Raw genomic sequence first — 17752 nt, 5'->3', positions numbered from 1 at the left:
GCACTGTTCTGAGCACCAGGGCAGATGCAAAGTTACCAAGTTGGATGCAGGCTATGACCCACGTGGGGCTCAGTCTTCATCCCCATTTCCCAGATGAGGTAACTGAGGCACAAAGAAGTGAAGTCACTTACCCAAGGTCACACTGCTGGCAAGGGTCAGAGCCGGCATTAGAAACCCGGGCCTTCCGCTCCCAGGCCCGTGCTCTATCCGCTAGACCACACTGCTTCTTGACTTGAATCCCAGTACCCAACTGTACCTTCGGGAAAAATTATAATGGAGATTTCCAAGGAAAAGTTCAATCAATGATATGGACTAAGCTCTTGCTTAGGGCACTCCACTACAGCAGTTGAAAGACACTAAAACGGGAAAAAGAGGCCTCCATCTCCAGATCCTCCCAATTTTAATCCTTCAGGACACAGGAGGCTGACGAAGCCCCATTTGATAATAAGATACGGCCATGGTCTTTGTAAGGGGCTGGGGGCGAGAACTGTCATTTCACAAAACACCTCTCTTTTAAAATAGAGTCAAACTGTTGCCAATCCCTGGACAACATCCTTGATGCAAACAAGCATAGATAGGAGGCAGAACTTGCCATAAACTGACCATGACGCTTGCGTCATGCAACTCGACCCCTATCAGTCCCCAGACAGCTAAAGGCCGTGGTGGGTGAGAAAATAATTCCATGTCAGACAATCCAATCACGATGGAGAAGGACCAAACACCAAGGTTCTCCGACATTGGCATCCTCTATTAATACGCTGTTTATAGAGTTGTAAAATTTATCTTCTCTCACTCCCAGATGGGCCAAATTGATCTAATTCCCCTCCCACTGTCAGGTGCCAAACATGCTCACTAGAAGGAGGTGTTTAGACTGTGAGCCCACTATCGGGTAGGGACTGTCTCTATGTGATGCCAATTTGTACTTCCCAAGCGCTTAGTACAGTGCTCTGCACATAGTAAGCGCTCAATAAATACGATTGATTGATTGATTGATTGTTTCAACTCTGATTTTCAAGTTATTAAAGAATCCGATTCTTCCTGTTTCTTTGCACTTTAAGGTTCAGAGTCCACGAAGCGGCATGGTCTAGTGGAAAGAGCATGAACCTGGGACTCAGAGGAGCTGGATCCTAATCCCAGCTCCAACTCTTTATCTCCTGGGTGACCTTGGGCAAGTCACTTCACTTTTCTATACCTCAATGGAAAAATGGGGATTCAATGCCCATTCTCCTTCGTACTAAGACTGAGTCTCACGTGGGAGAGGGACTGGGTCCAACCTGATTAACTTGACTGTAAGTTCATCGTGGGCAGGGAACATGTCTGACAAATCTGTTGTACTGTGCTCTCTCAAGCGCTTAGTACAGCGCTCTGCACATAGTAAGTGCTCAATAAATATGATTGATTGTATCTTCCCCAGAACAGTGCTCGACACCTAGTAAGTTATTACTATTATTATTATTATACAAAAATTGGCAGCTAACCTGACCATCTTGAATTTTTATTTGTTCTTTTCTCTCTCTTGTATGGGTGGACCCGTTGTTGGGTAGGGACTGTCTCTATATGTTGCCAATTTGTACTTCCCAAGCGCTTAGTACAGTGCTCTGCACACAGTAAAAGCTCAATAAATACAACTGAATTAATGAATGGGTGGGTGAGGAATAATAACAGTAAAAGCTTAGTGCTTTCTATGTGCTAGCATTATATTAGGCACCGGGGTAGATAACAAGTTAATCAGGTCAGACAAAGTCCTTGTCCCACATGTGGCTCACTGTCTAAACAGAAAGGAGAACAGGTATTCAATCCCTATTTTACAGGTGTGGAAACAGAGGTGACTTACTTCTCAAATGAGGTGTAAAGGGCAGGGGGGAAAATCAATCCAAATCCAAGTTGTGTTGTCACATATATACAACCCTTAATCTGCACTACTAACAATCACACTGGGAATAGTAGATGCTAGAAGGAATAAAGGAAATCATATTCTTTCATGTATGAAATCCTAAACTGGAACCTAGTAGCCCAAAGAACACTATATTAATGGGTTAACAGTTGGCCAAGAGAGGCTATGGAAAGAAAAAAAGGGAATTTCCTTTCGGGAAAACCACGTTTCAGAGAATTTCTGGCACTGAAAGTTTCCAGAATTCTCTTGCCCCCCAAAATTTAGGAGCCAAACTAAAGCAGAGCCGGGAAGGAGGCATCTCAAAGCCAATTCTCCAACAGCCAACATCATCATAAAATTCCACCAAGTGAAAATTCTAGACTTTATACTGTTGATTTCTCCCCAACACACTTGGCAGATTGACTTTTAAACTGGGGGAGGTGGGGGGAGAGGGAGACGGAAAGGGGGCAGACTCCACAGAGTATAATCTTATGAAAAACCTGGGTGTATTTTGGTCAAAACTGTGGGGACGTACTCTTGAAAACAATCACGGGAGTCTAAGGAGACTGATGGACTTCCCCCAAGTTCCCATAAGGCTCCACCACCAAATCTCACTCTTAAGTGACCTAAGGAGTGACACAAAGCTCAGCAACAAGCAGACAACTCAGAAATGTCGCTGGTCAGAGCCCAAAGCAATTTTAGAATGCTAGGCTCTCTCTAGAGAATGATCAAGAATATGCATTTCAATTTACTATTTTGGGGTTGAACCAATGCTCTTTTAGAAACAAAAGTGGTATGTCGAGTTCACTGGAAAAGATAAGGGAAAAAAAAGAAAAAAAAAAACGCCCAGGAACACTGTCCATTATATAGCGACAGCCTCTCCCCTCCACACCCCCTCCGCCAACAAAAAAATTCTATTTACCCTCACCTGTAGTAACATTTAAGTTTTGGCAGTTACAAAGAATGAACTAGACAGACATTGCTGCTCTAGAGGAGCTCACAGTTCAAGCGGGGAGATGAAGAAGAATTCATCATTTCCCAATGTGATACCTTATTTCATTCTAAGGTACAATAGATAAATACAATAAAAACAACCTCTCAGTGCTGCCAAGGCCTCCACTGCCTAGACTAAGAACCTCTTTCTAGTCTCAGAGTCCACTGAATGTTTTTTGGGGGGTTTTGACTTTTCACAAAGTGATTTTACTTACCATTCTAAAGAAGACATGTTTCCATTTGTCCTCCATTCCTATGGGAACACGCTTCTCATGCTGCCCTGTTGGGATGCAAGAGGAGTTTAAAAGCTACAGGGAGCTGGGCCTCAGCGTGGTTGAAGACCTCGGTCACTCCTGATAAACCTGTCCAGCAGCTGCCCCTGGTCTTCCAACAGGTGCCAGGTTTTGCAGCATCTATCCTCCCCCTAGGTGATTCTCTGGCCGTCCGACCCCCCTCCCTCTGACTTTCCCGCTCTTTTTGACATTTACCCATCCACTCAATCATATTTATTGAGCACTTATTGTCGGCAGAGCACTAACAATATAAACAGACACATTAAGCGCTAACAATAGAAACAGACACATTCCCACTCACCCCTTCTCTTTCCCAATCTCCTTACACTTCCTTCTATATTCCACCCTGCTCAAAACACCCACTCCTTCATTCTTTTTACTTCCCCTCCTACTTGCATGCTACACTCTTATTCTGTATCTTCCGTCCATCTCGTCTTAGCTTACGGGCAGGGAATGTGTCTATCAACTCTGTTATACTGCACTCTCCCAAGCGCTTAGTATAACATCCTGCACACAGTAAGCACTTTATACGATTGATTCGGCCTTTAATCCCCTTTTATAGATATGAGGGTAGTTACACGCAGGGTCCTATAATCTAGGCAGCAGAGATGACCTCACGAAGACCGCTGGAACCATTCAAAAACAAAGGACAAAAGGTGCAACTGAGTTATAGAGAGGATGGGGAAGGGTGAGATTGGGGCAACCCAAAAGGGAGGGGGCAAGATGACGCAAGAAGCATCTGGAAGCCAATGGAATGTGGGCACAGAAGCGTGGCACTGCTCATGAATGGACATTAGTGAGGCCCTTACAGCTTTATTATATTGATTTATGGGGTGCTCACTACCAACAGCCCTCCCTGGGCCAAGCCCCGCCTTTAAGTTCCAAGACCACAAAGTCAGGCCAGACAGGAATAAAGTCAACTTCAGTCAGACTCCGACCGGGGCGTTCCATTTGGAGCGGGGTGTGGGACAAGGGGACAGCATGAAGGTTGGGGTGAGAGCTCAGTGAAAGAAAATCCTGGCAAACTGAAGTGGCCCAGCTCTCTCTTAAGTGCTTACTATGTGCGGGACACTGTACTAAGTGTTTGGACTCATCCCTGATCCAACACCCACACTGTCACCCCACCATACGCGGAACTGCCAGGCCAGGCTGTTGGCGGTCTGGGAGAACATCAATCAATCCATCAGTGGCATTTACTGAGCACCTCCTATGAGCAGAGCACTGGACTAAGCGCTAGCGACAGTACAATACAATAGAGTTGGTAGACACGATCCCTGCCCAAAAAGAGCTTATAGTCTAGATGGATAGGCAAACACTGAAATAAATTACAGACACAGAGGAAATGGCAAACTATAAGGCCCTGGACAAAGACGCGGTGGGGCTGAATATCAAGTGCTCGACCGTCTGCATGACTTACTATCCAAGTTACACTGCAGAATTAGTAAATTAGAGTCATTAATGTGTTTTCATTCCCACCAAAAATGACTTCATCCATCTGGTCTCCTTAGGCTATCACAGTCATCAGCAAATACTTTGAGCACCTACTATATGCATGGCTCCATACTAGTCTCGTAGGACTCTGACAAACAACAACAGGTAGCGTAAGGAGTACGCCAGAGTGTCATCAAATTCCAGTGAGGATTTGGAACAGAAAGTGTTAGTTCAGTCTTCTTGAATTCAAAAAATCATAACAGCACCAGGAACACAAAAGCCTCCACCACGGTGCTCCAATGAAATGAAGAGCGAAAAACTTTCAAAGTCATGGGAGTGGGAAGGGAAAAAAAAAAAAAGCATGATATAATTCTTTCCTTCTGAAGAAAAACTGGTTTACAGCAATAAAAAATCTGAATCTCATTTAAAAAGCTGGTGGGTTACTGTTATACTGGACCTCAGGTCAGTTGTCACAAGAACTCAGAGGTGCCATCAATCAATGGTATTTACTGAGCACTAACTGTGTGCAGAGCACTGTACTAAGCATTTGGGAAAGGACAATTCAACAGCTGGTAGATGAGATCCCTGCCCACTGCGAGTCATGAAAGGGTTTGGGGATACTCTGCAGATACAGAGACAAGGAGATCTGGAAATGCTCTGATATATCTCTTTGATATTATTCCCAAGAATGTCTTCAATAGGTCTCTGACATTTCCTAATAAACACTGGACCAAATTAATCAGGCCATCGTATTTGCTGAATGCTGTGCGCAGAGCACTGTACTAAGTGCTTGGGAGAATGCAACACAACAATAAACAGACACCTTCCCTGTATCAGCTGACCAGCACTACCTTAAACCCAGTCTAAAAGTTGCCTATTCCACCAGGCTTGACTTTGTTCTGCTTTCAAGACCAAATCAACTGAAGACCCAGGGGGGTTGGGGGTAGGACCCTAAACATTTATGTCTTGATTTCTTCTACAAGTAAATTTCAACCATTTCTAAATATCTGACTTCAAGAAATGCATTTCCACTTTAAAACAGAATCTTTCATTTCTAGTTGGGCAAAAAGTTGTGTTTATCCAATCGACATATCCCTGGCTTGGTGTTTAATCAAGTCTTTATTTAACATCACGAGCCACGTGATCCAAATAGCCAACTCAAAAAGGATTTCAAATAGAGATCTCATTAACTGAAACAAACTGGCCCCAACCTGTAACAATCATATAGAATATATCCAGGCTCAAACACAATACAAAAAAAACCCCTCTACTTGTCAGTGACATCAAGATTGACAAGGGGTCCCGCCACCTCCACCCCTTAAATCCTATGTTTATTAGGACTGTCATCTAAGAGGCTAAAGTTTACAAACAGATAAGCAGAGGAAAATAGGACCCCGAAAAGGTTGGTCTTGTTCAAATGGTCAACTAAGCCAATATTTGGTGCCTGCATATTTTAAGAAAATTTGTTGAAGGATTACAAACACTGAAGAACAGAAGAACATAAGGTGAGTTTTGTCTTCCTTCCCACTTAAGTACAACTAATGTTCTATATAATTCTATTTATTCTGATGGTATTGACACCTGTCTACTTGTTTTGTTGTCTGTCTTCCCCTTCTAGACTGTGAGCCCGTTGTTGGGTAGGACCGTCTCTACATGTTGCCAGTTTGAACTTCCCAAGTGCTTAGTACAGTGCTCTGCACACAGTAAGTGCTCAAATATGATTGAATGAATGAATGAATGAATAATGTCTTTTCAAGTTAAACAGCAAATTTTTTGAAAAAGACTAACTGCCAAGGCAATACAGGGCTTTGGATCCATCATCAACTTCAACTGCATTTACTGAGTGCTATGTGCAAAGCACTGTATTAAGAGCTTGACAGATGGTAAACACTTTCCCTGCCCGCAATGGGCTTACAGTCTAGAGGGGGAGAAAGACATTAAGATAATTTATAATATCCCAGGATCCGGGGGCTTCAAGTTCTTCAGTTACTTCCCTCTCGGGATAGGGTGGATAAGTATTAAAGGAAAATCATCCATTTTCCCCGAGCACCTTGTGGGCAGCTGTCTAGCAGTTTGGGTACTCTCCCAAGCACTTGAGTACAGTGCTCTGCACACAGTACACACTCAAATATCCTGGATTGATTGAATCCACTGGTGGAGCAGCTTGGGAGGAATTCCATCATTTCCACCGCCCAACTGACCACTCCAATTAGCCCCAAGTCAAGGAGCCACTCAAAGTCACGTAGGACATTGGCCATAATGCACGTTCCACTTCTCAAGGTCCCAGGAGCGGCCGTGGAACCAGGCTGATCTCTGGTAACCTGGCCAGGACCACCCAAACTAGTGGAGAAAAACTGACACTCCTGCCTACTAATAGTGAGAGGGACCACCTAAAATGTTTCACGCCTGAAAAATTCAGCCTCACGTGATTGGCTAAAGATCTTTCAAGTCATCACTGAAATAGAAAAGTAGCACAGCCCAATCAATCAATCAATCGTATTTATTGAGCGCTTACTATGTGCAGAGCACTGTACTAAGAGCTTGGGAAGTACAAATTGGCAACATATAGAGACAGTCCCTACCCAACAGAGCATGGGTCTGGGAGACAGAAGGACCTGGGTTCTAATCTCAGCTCTGCCACTTATCTGCTGTGAGCTTGGGCAAGTTACTTAACCTCCCTGGGCCTCAGTTACCTCATCTGTAAAATGAAGATTAAGGTCGTGACCGGCCCCCCCCACTATGTGGGACATGGACTGTGTCCAACCTGCTTGGCTTGTTTCTACCCCAGCACTCAGTACAGTGCCTGCAACATAGTAACAGCCCAACAGATACCATTAAACACACACACAAAACCACCACCACCAAATAAGGTTTTTAATAATAATAATAATAATAATGGCACTTATTAAGCACTTACTCTGTGCAAAGCACTGTTCTAAGTGCTGGGGAGGTTACAAGTTGATCTGGTTGGCTCACAGTCTTACTCCCCATTTTACAGATGAGGTAACAGGCACAGAGAAGTGAAGTGACTTGCCCAAAGTCACACAGCTGACAATTGGCGGATCCGGGATTTGAACCCATGACCTCTCACTCCAAAGCCCGTGCTCTTTCCACTGCGCCACACTGCTTCTCCATGTTCTGCATCCTATGCTGGCTAAAATATGGCTACATATACATGCAGAAAATGGTCCAGTGAGGGATCCAAATTACTCCTCCACCTTTTCGCAACTCTAAGTCCTAAAAGGAAATAGGGGGGAGGGGAGGAGAGGGTGGGAACAAATCCCCCCCCCAAAAAAGCCCAATCGAAATCCCCCCAAAGCCACTTTTGTTGTTGTACTTGCTTTATAAAAGCAATATTTGCTTTCCTGAAAACTCATCTCATGACTGCTCCTGAGACCTTGCGAATGGATTGGGGCACCAGCCTATCTTTTTGCTAGATCAGAGCATTTCACTGACAGGAGGGCAGTGTCCAGCGGGGGTCAGAGGCCACCACAGAGGAGAAGGTGAAGAGGCTGCCAGGGAGTTAGTCCTGAGTAGCTTGAAGATAGAGGAGCCAAAAGGGCCAGGGGTAACAGGAAAAGGAGACCCAAGCACGGACAGCCAGAAGTAGCCAACTGTGTCTCCCAGGGCTACAGAGAGGGGAAACCCCGTGCCTTCCCCTAAGCAATTCAGCCAAGCTATCCCAGGCCAACCTCTCTCTTCAGCTTTAGGGCAGGACAGATGTTTGACTGATCAAAACTTCTTTTTCCTCCAGCAGGAGTTCCTGATAACCAACCCAAATCCATAGGAGATAACTGTTTATCGTTGCCAATTTGCCCTAAGTGCTTTCCAGTGGTTTAATTTTTTTAAGTTACATGTGGATTTATTTTCTTCCTGTAACCAATGGCTTCTCATTTCTTCCTCGGTTATCTGTGATCATATTTCTTTCCTTGCAATGTCAAGTTCTCGTAAAGACGATAACGAGATCCATCTATATCAGTGTAATTTTAAACACACACCCCCTAAAATACACACACACACACACACACAAATGGAATGTCAACCTAAAAGCTCAATATTCCGCAGCACCACAACCAAGTTATTAAAGGTATGTCCGGGCAGCTAAGATAAACTTGCCATTTTTTTAACACTACAACAGTTAAGTGACTTAAGGACACCTATTAGTGATTGCTTAATAGGTAAACTTATTAAATACCATTTAAGCCATTTTTCTTTACTTATCAATTGTTGACTTAATTTTTTTGCTAGGTTAATGGACTACAAAGGAGTTAGATAAGCACTTCAAAAAGTTTCAAAGAGAATAGAAAATAGGCTCATGCCAAATTCACGGATTTTCTCCACGGAAGGAATGAATACTTCCAAATGGTGAGTTGAAACTATTCATTTGTATTAAACGGCAAACTGGAGATTAGCCCCAAGAGCAGAACTAGACTACAATTAACCCCTTAAGCTACCTCACTGAGAAACACATCAAAAGCTGAAACTAAATACTAAACAAAACTGAGATGCCTTTCAACCATAACTACTGTACAATAAGAAGCGAAGCTAAGTCGGACACTACATAGTCCGGAACATCTGTCTGACTTCTCAACTTTCTTCAGATTTACCTCCAAAATCTTTAAGTTGTTCCCAGGATCCCTGAAGGCAATGTGGTTATTTCAAACCACAGGGCACAGACTCAAACTCAAAAGAGTTCTTTTGCAGACACACCTTAAGAAGCTGGATACATTATTTTTCATTAACTCAATCGTATTTATTGAGCGCTTACTGGGTGCAGAGCACTGTACTAAGCGCTTGGGAAGTGCAAGTTGGCAACATATAGAGACGGTCCCTACCCAACAACGGGCTCACAGTCTAGAAGGGGGAGACAGACAACAAAACCAAACATGTGGACAGATGTCAAGTCATCAGAATAAAGAGATAAAGTTAGATGCACATCATTAACAAAATAAATAGAATATTAAATATGTACAAGTAAAATAGAGTAATAAATCTGTACAAACATATACATACACAGCTGCTGTGGGGAGGGGAAGGAGGTAGGGCGGGGGGGATGGGGAGGAGGAGAGGAAAAAGGGGGCTCAGTTAAAGCACTTCTTTCAGGACTGGTTGTGGGGAGGAGGCCGTCAAAGAGATAAGGAGGTAGAGGAATTACTTGAAATCACTGCCTCTCCAGACTGAAAAATAATCACAAGGTTCTCACAGCATCCAAATCTTTTGACAGTTTATTCACACAACTCACCCAAGAGTCAGAGTAGAGAAGAAAGCCCTGACACCTTGGCTGGCAGCACCAAAGCCTGCAGATTACTTTAGAAGTTCTGAGGACCTGCTAACCCTTTTTAAAACGGTCCAACAACAGCAGCCTGGTGGGCAAAGTTGACACAGTTCTCAGAGACCAAACAGCTTCAAAGTCATTGCTAGGGAAGACTGAAGTAATCATCTCTCATGACGACTAGTTCAGATTTCAGGCCAATCATTTGGGCAAATAACAGCACTCTTAAAAGGCCTCTACATCAAGCTTCCTGTGGAACGCAGACATCTTTTATTTGGAGAAGAAGGTGGAAGTGGCAGACTCCAACTTCTTCTTTAAATGACTGAGTGGGCAATCCGCAGCCCATTGATAGATAGCACAGTCCATCCTACCCTATTTTAAGCCACCTTCTGAGCGCAAAACTTGACCAAGACTGTTTTCCAAGATCCCTAAGAGAATTCGGGAATGAATCGGGTCCCATTCCTCACCCCTTTGCTTCTGGCCTCTCTGCCATGTGACCTTGTGAAGCGGCAGGTCGCTTCACTTCTCTGTGGCTCAGTTACCTCACGCGGAAGACGGGGATTAAGACTGCGAGCCCTAGGTGGGACAGGACCTTGTATCCACCCCAGCGCTTAGTACAGTGCCTGGAACATAGTAAGCACTTAAATACCACAATCGTTATTCTTTATTTAGTCTCCCGATCCTTAAAGAGTGGCTTTCTGTTATCAAAACCACTTTTACATGAAATCCTACCTGGAAGTCAACTATGCATTTAAAATAACCACTACTTAAAACAATAAATCACAAGATATTTTTGAAACAAGTCCCTGGATTCCCACATGATCGCACCTTTCTCTTCCCAAAAACGTAGGAGATCAAAAAGACAAGTCCATGCCCTTTGTACACGGGGAAACTGGGGCTGGTCAAGTGACTTGTCCAAGGTCACACCAGGAGGCACTTTGTACACGGGGAAACTGAGGCTGGTCAAGTGACTTGTCCAAGGTCACACCAGCAGGCACTTAATGTCGATTACAATTCCTGCCTCCTGAGCCCTCAGCCCCACGCTCTTTCCACTAGACTCGGGAGATGGGAAGCAAACAATTCACAACACCGTATCATTTAGCACCAACTAGTCTTTACGCATTTGCCTAACATCTAATTTCCAACGCCTTGCAAGGAGAGACCTGCCGCGCAGTATATCAACAAAACACTCAGTTGACTAAAATGAAGCAGTCGATCTCCACGCCGAGGCCCTAAAAATGCCTCTTTCCCCACCCGCAGGAATCATATGAGCTTCCCCTCTGATGCCCCAGAAGAGAGCCGACCCGCTCCTCCGGGCTGAAGCGTCGTGGCCCAGTGTTAAACGATATTAATAATGGTAATACTAATAACGATGGGGTTGATTAAAGGCTTACTCTGTGCTGAGAAGTGGGGTGAATAATAATAACAACAACAATCGTGGTATTTTGTTAAATGCTGTGTGCAAGGCACTGTTCTAAGCGCTGGGGCTGTCCCACGTAGGCTCAGTCTTCATCCCCCTTTTACAGATGGGGTCACTGAGGCCCAGAGAAGTGAAGCGACTTGCCCAGAGTCACCCAGCTGACCAGTGGCGGGGCCGGGATTAGAACCCACGACCTCTGACTGCCAAGCCCGGGCTCTTTCCCCTAAGCCACGCTGCTTCAAGGCAGAGGCCCGGGGGAATGGGGATCCCTGGGGTCTCACCATCATCATCATCATCAATCGTATTTATTGAGCGCTTACTATGTGCAGAGCACTGTACTAAGCGCTTGGGAAGTACAAATTGGCAACATATAGAGACAGTCCCTACCCAACAGTGGGCTCACGATTGAGGGGGACCCCGGCTACCGGGAGTTGTCTGGGCGTCAGTCGAAGGGGGTTGAGAGCCCGGGCCGATCCCGGGGCTCAATCAATCAATCAATCGTATTTATTGAGCGCTTACTGTGTGCAGAGCACCGTACTAAGCGCTTGGTTGGTACAAGCTGGCGACATATAGAGACAGTCCCTACCCAACAATGGGCTCACAGTTGAGGGGGACCCCGGCTACCGGGAGTTGTCTGGGCGTCAGTCGAAGGGGGTTGAGAGCCCGGGCCGATCCCGGAGCTCAATCAATCAATCAATCAATCGTATTTATTGAGCGCTTACTGTGTGCAGAGCACCGTACTGAGCGCTTGGGAGGTACAAGCTGGCAACATATAGAGACAGTCCCTACCCAACAGTGGGCTCACAGTCTAAAAGGGGGGGACGGAGAACAAAACCAAACATACTAACCAAATGAAATAAATAGAATAGATATGTACAAGTAAAACAAATAGATAGTAAATATGTACAGACATATATCCAGGTGCTGTGGGGAAGGGAAGGAGGTAAGATGCGGGGGCTGGAGAGGGGGACGAGGGGGAGAGGAAGGAAGGGGCTCAGTCCGGGAAGGCCTCCTGGAGGAGGTGAGCTCTCAGTGGGGCCTTGAAGGGAGGAAGAGAGCCGGGTTGGCGGAGGGGCAGAGGGAGGGCTCCCCTCGGGGGACCGTGTGAGCGTCGAGGGGCAGGGCAGGGCAGGGCAGGGCAGGGCTCGGCCCCCCGGAGCCATCTTGGGGCCGTTCGGCGGGTACCTGCACGATCTCTCCCTCGGCGCTGAGCGTGGCCCCGGCCCGGGAGAAGCGTCCGGTGAGGCCGGTGGTGTAGGTGGTGTAGTCGCCGCTGGGGCTGGACTCGAACAGCACCACCTCCACGAAGGCCGTCTCCTTGGCCCGCGCCGCGCCGGGGCCCCCCGCCGCCGCCAGCAGCAGCCCCAGCAGCAGCGGAGGCAGCGGGAGCGGCGGCGGAGGCGGAGGAGGGAGCGGGGGCGGCGGCGGCGGCGGCGGCGGGGGCGGCGGCGGGAGGGGGAGGAGGAGGCGGCGCCGGCGGGAGCGGGAGCGGGAGCGGGCCGGGGCCCCCGGGCGCCCGCCGCAGCGCGGCCTCATGGTCCGGCGGCGGGAGGGCGCGGCGGCCGGGCGCGGCGGCCGGGCATAGTCGCGGGATCGGACGGCGGGGGACGGGCCGGGAGCGGGGCCGGGCGGGCGGGCCGATCACAGCCCCATCGCGGCGGGGGCGGCGGGGGCGGCGGCTTTGTGGGTCGCAGGCTCCGATCCGCTCCGCTCCTTCTGCCGTCGCGCCGCGGCCCTTTCATCCGCTCCACGTGAGGGGCTCGCTCCGCCCCGCTCCGCCCCGCCCCGCCCCGCCGCCACTCCTCCGCCTCCTCCGGGCTCCCCCCGCCGCCCGCCTAAGGGAGGAGCGGGAGGAGGAGCGGCGGGGCGGAGGGGCGGGCGGGCAGGCGGCCAACAGAAGGAGGAGGAGGAGGAGAGGCGGGACGAGAGGAGCGCTCGCTCCGTCTCTTTTCCCTCCCCGTCTCTCTCTCTGTGTGTGTGTCCGTGTGTGCCCGCGTCTGCCCGCTTCCCGCCGGCCCGCTCTCATCTCCCTAGCGCGCGCAAGCACACACACACACACACGCGCGGTGTCATACCCGCTCCCCCTGCTCCCCGCTACCCCCATTCACCGACACACACACACACATACATGCATACGGCCAGTCACACACACGCACACACTCGCGCGCGCGCGCGCGGCCATACCCGCTCCCCCTGCGGACTCCCATTCACAGACACACACACACACGCCCAGTCACATATACACACACACATACATGCATCTGGCCAGTGACACATGCGCGCGGTCAGGCCCGCTCCCCCTGCGGGCTCCCATACACACACATGCATACGCCCAGTCACACACACATACATGCATACACCGTCACACACGCACGCGCGATCATACCCGCTCCCCCTGCGGGCTCCCAGTCACACACATGCATACGCCCAGTCACACACACATATACATGCCCATACACCGTCACACACGCACGCGCGATCATACCCGCTCTCCCTGCTGGCTCCCATACACACACATGCATACGCCCAGTCACAGACACACACACACACACACACACGCGCGCGGTCATACCCGCTCCCCCTGCGGGCTCCCATTCACACACACACACACACACACACACGCGCGCGCGCGCGGCCATACCCGCTCCCCCTGCGGACTCCCATTCACAGACACACATACACACACACACACACATACATGCATCTGGCCAGTGACACACGCGCGCGGTCAGACCCGCTCCCCATGCGGGCTCCCATACACACACATGCATACGCCCAGTCACACACACATACATGCATACACCGTCACACACGCACGCGCGATCATACCCGCTCCCCCTGCGGGCTCCCAGTCACACACATGCATACGCCCAGTCACACACACATATACATGCATAGACCGTCACACACACATACCTGCTCCCCCTGCGGGCTCCCATACACGCACACATGCATACGCCCAGTCACAGACACACACACACACACACACACGCGCGCGCGGTCATACCCGCTCCCCCTGCGGGCTCCCATTCACACACACACACACACACACACATGCATACGCCCAGTCACACACACACACACACACGCACGCGCGGGGTTATGCCCGCTCCCTCTGCGGGCTCCCATACACACACATACACATGCATACGCCCAGTCACAGTCACACACACACACACACACACATGCATACGACCAGTCTCACACACAAACACACACACGCAGGCGCGCGCGGTCATGCCCACTCCCCCTGCGGGCTCCCATACAGACACACACACACACACATACACACCAGCGTGGCTCAGTGGAAAGAGCTCGGGCTTTGGAGCCAGAAGTCGTGCGTTCCAATTCCGACTCCGCCACTTGTCAGCTGGGTGGCTTTGGGCAGGTCGCTTCACTTCTCTGGGCCTCAGTTCCCTCATCTGTAAAATGGGGATTAAGACTGTGAGCCCCCCTCTGTGGGACAATCTGATCACCTTGTAACCTCCCCAGCGCTTAGAACAGTGCTTTGCACATAATAAGCGCTTAATAAATTCCATCATCATCATCATTATTATTATCATTAATAAGTGCCATCATTATTATACATGCATCTGGGGCTGCTGCTGGCGGGGGGGGGTCTGCATTTGGGGGCGGGGTCTGCATTTGGGGGGCGGGGCCTGATCCTGGTGGGCGGGGGGTCTGCATTTGGGGACGAGCCTGATCCTGGTGGGCGGGGGGGGGTCCTTTTTGGGGGGCGGGGCCTGATCCTGGTGGGCGGGGGGGGGTCCTTTTTGGGGGGCGGGGCCTGATCCTGGTGGGCGGGGTCTGTGTTTTGGGGGGCCGGATCCTGGTGGGCGGGGTCTGTGTTTGGGGGCGGGGCCTGATCCTTGTGGTTGGGGGCCTGCGTTTGGAGGCGTGGCCTGATCCTGGTGGGCGGGGCCTGCATTTGGGGGTGTGGCCTGATCCTGGTGGGCGGGGTCTGCATTTGGGGGCGGGGCCTGATCCTGGTGGGCGGGGGTCTGCATGTGGGGGCGGGGTCTGCATTTGAGGGCGGGGTCTGATCCTGGTGGGCGGGGTCTGCATTTGAGGGCGGGGCCTGATCCTGGTGGGCGGGGGTCTGCATTTGGGGGAGGGGACTGATCCTGGTGGGCGGGGGGGTCTGCATTTGGGGGCGTGGCCTGATCCGGATGGGCGGGGTCTGCATTTTGGGGCGTGGCCTGATCCTTGTGGTTGGGTCTGCATTTGGAGGCGTGGCCTGATCCTGGTGGGCGGGGCCTGATCCTGGTGGGCGGGGCCTGCATTTGAGGGCGGGGCCTGATCCTGGTGGGTGGGGTCTGCATTTGGGGGAGGGGCCTGATCCTGGTGGCTGGGGGGGTCTGTATTTGGGGGAAGGGCCTGATCCTGGTGGGTGGGGGGGGGGGTCTGTATTTGGGGGCGGGGCCTGATCCTGGTGGGGGGGGTCTGCATTTGGGGGCGGGGCCTGATCCTGGTGGGCGGGGTCTGCATTTGGGGGAGGGGCCTGATCCTGGTGGGTGGGGGAGTCTGTATTTGGGGGCGGGGCCTGATCCTTGTGGTTGGAGGGGGTCTGCATTTGGGGGCGGGGTCTGTATCTGGGGGGCGGGGTCTGTATCTGGGGGGCGGGGCCTGATCCTGGTGGGCGGGAGGGTCTGCATTTGGGGGCGGGGTCTGCATGTGGGGACGGGGCCTGATCCTGGTGATCCCTTTTAGACCGTGAGCCCACTGTTGGGTAGGGACCGTCTCTGTATGTTGCCAACTTGGACTTCCCAAGCGCTTAGTACAGTGCTCTGCACACAGTGGGTGCTCAATAAATACGATTGAATGAATGAATGAATGAATTATGGCTACAATTCTGTGAGCCCGTTGTGGGGTAGGGACTGTCTCTATAGGTCGCCAACTTGTACTTCCCAAGCGCCTAGTACAGTGCTCTGCACACAGTAGGCGCTCAATAAATATAATTGAATGAATGAATTATGGCTACAATTCTGTGAGCCCGTTGTGGGGTAGGGACCGTCTCTCTATGTTACCAACTTGTACTTCCCAAGCGCTTAGTACAGTGCTCTGCACACAGTGGGTGCTCAATAAATACGATTGAATGAATGAATGAATGAATTATGGCTACAATTCTGTGAGCCCGTTGTGGGGTAGGGACTGTCTCTATAGGTCGCCAACTTGTACTTCCCAAGCGCCTAGTACAGTGCTCTGCACACAGTAGGCGCTCAATAAATACAATTGAATGAATGAATTATGGCTACAATTCTGAGAGCCCGTTGTGGGGTAGGGACCGTCTCTCTATGTTACCAACTTGTACTTCCCAAGCGCTTAGTACAGTGCTCTGCACACAGTAGGTGCTCAATAAATACGATTGAATGAATGAATGAATGAATTATAGCTACAATTCTGTGAGCCCGTTGTGGGGTAGGGACTGTCTCTATATGTCGCCAACTTGTACTTCCCAAGCGCCTAGTACAGTGCTCTGCACACAGTAGGTGCTCAATAAATACAATTGAATGAATGAATTATGGCTACAATTCTGAGAGCCCGCTGTGGGGTAGGGACCGTCTCTATATGTCGCCAACTTGTACTTCCCAAGCACCTAGTACAGTGCTCTGCACACAATAAACGCTCAATAAATACGATTGAATGAATGAATTTATTCTGACGGTTTTGACACCTGTCTACATGTTTTGTTGTCTGTCTCCCCCTTCTAGACTGTGAGCCCATTGTTGGGTAGGGACCGTCTCTCTATGTTGCCGAATTGTACTTCCCAAGCGCTTAGTACAGTGCTCTGCACATAGTAAGCGCTCAATAAATGCGATTGATGATGATGATGATGAGTGCTCTGCTTACAGTAAGCGCTCAATAAATACGGTTGAATGAATGAATTAGAACCCACGACCGGGCCCTTTCCACTAAGCCACACTGCTTCTCGTGAAATTGTCACTCTTTGTTGCTCGTATTGCACTTTCCCAAGCCCTTAAGACAGTGCTCTGCCCACAGAAAGCGCTCAATACATACGACTGAATGAACCCGCTTCGGGTTCGAGCCAGCTGCTCTTCCATTCAAAATGTTTTCCAAACATCATCATCAATCGTATTTATTGAGCGCTTACTATGTGCAGAGCACTGTACTAAGCGCTTGGGAAGTACAAATTGGCAACATATAGAGACAGTCCCTACCCAACAGTGGGCTCACAGTCTAAAAGGGGGAGACAGAGAACAAAACCAAACATACTAACAAAATAAAATAAATAGAATAGATATGTACAAATAAATTAGATAGAGTAAAAAAAAAAAAAAGCCACTCTTACTCCACTTTCCGAAGGGAATGCAACGTCCAACATCTAATCAGTCGAGCGATGGTATTGGTTGGGCGCTTACTATCTGCAGAGCACTGTACTAAGCGTTTGGGAGGGTACAATGCAACAGAATTAGCAGACCCATTCCCTGCCCATACCATTTAAGCAACTT

At 49.4% G+C, this 17752-nt stretch overlaps 2 protein-coding genes across 2 annotated transcripts in view; both read right to left on the bottom strand.

Annotated features, from left to right (window-relative positions):
- ZNRF3 (zinc and ring finger 3) overlaps window positions 1-12658 on the bottom strand; it is a 176196-nt gene extending 163538 nt beyond the window's left edge. Inside the window, exon 1 of the mRNA XM_038762891.1 lies at window positions 12468-12658. The gene's annotated coding sequence lies outside the window, so the exon portion shown is untranslated. The remainder of the gene's footprint in view (window positions 1-12467) is intronic.
- Window positions 12659-14382: 1724 nt separating this feature from the next.
- LOC119942027 (proline-rich protein 2-like) lies at window positions 14383-15855 on the bottom strand. The gene is made up of 2 exons (XM_038762685.1): window positions 15070-15855; window positions 14383-14397 (listed from the first exon to the last, which is right to left on the bottom strand). Exons 1-2 carry the CDS (start codon window positions 15853-15855, stop codon window positions 14383-14385), a joined length of 801 nt encoding a protein of 266 aa, XP_038618613.1.
- Window positions 15856-17752: the final 1897 nt, after the last annotated feature.

Source organism: Tachyglossus aculeatus, chromosome 21 (genome assembly GCF_015852505.1).
Source record: "Tachyglossus aculeatus isolate mTacAcu1 chromosome 21, mTacAcu1.pri, whole genome shotgun sequence".
NCBI lineage: Eukaryota > Metazoa > Chordata > Mammalia > Monotremata > Tachyglossidae > Tachyglossus > Tachyglossus aculeatus.
The sequence above is the reverse complement of the archived record's forward strand: the minus strand, read 5'-3'. Positions and strand labels throughout refer to the sequence as shown.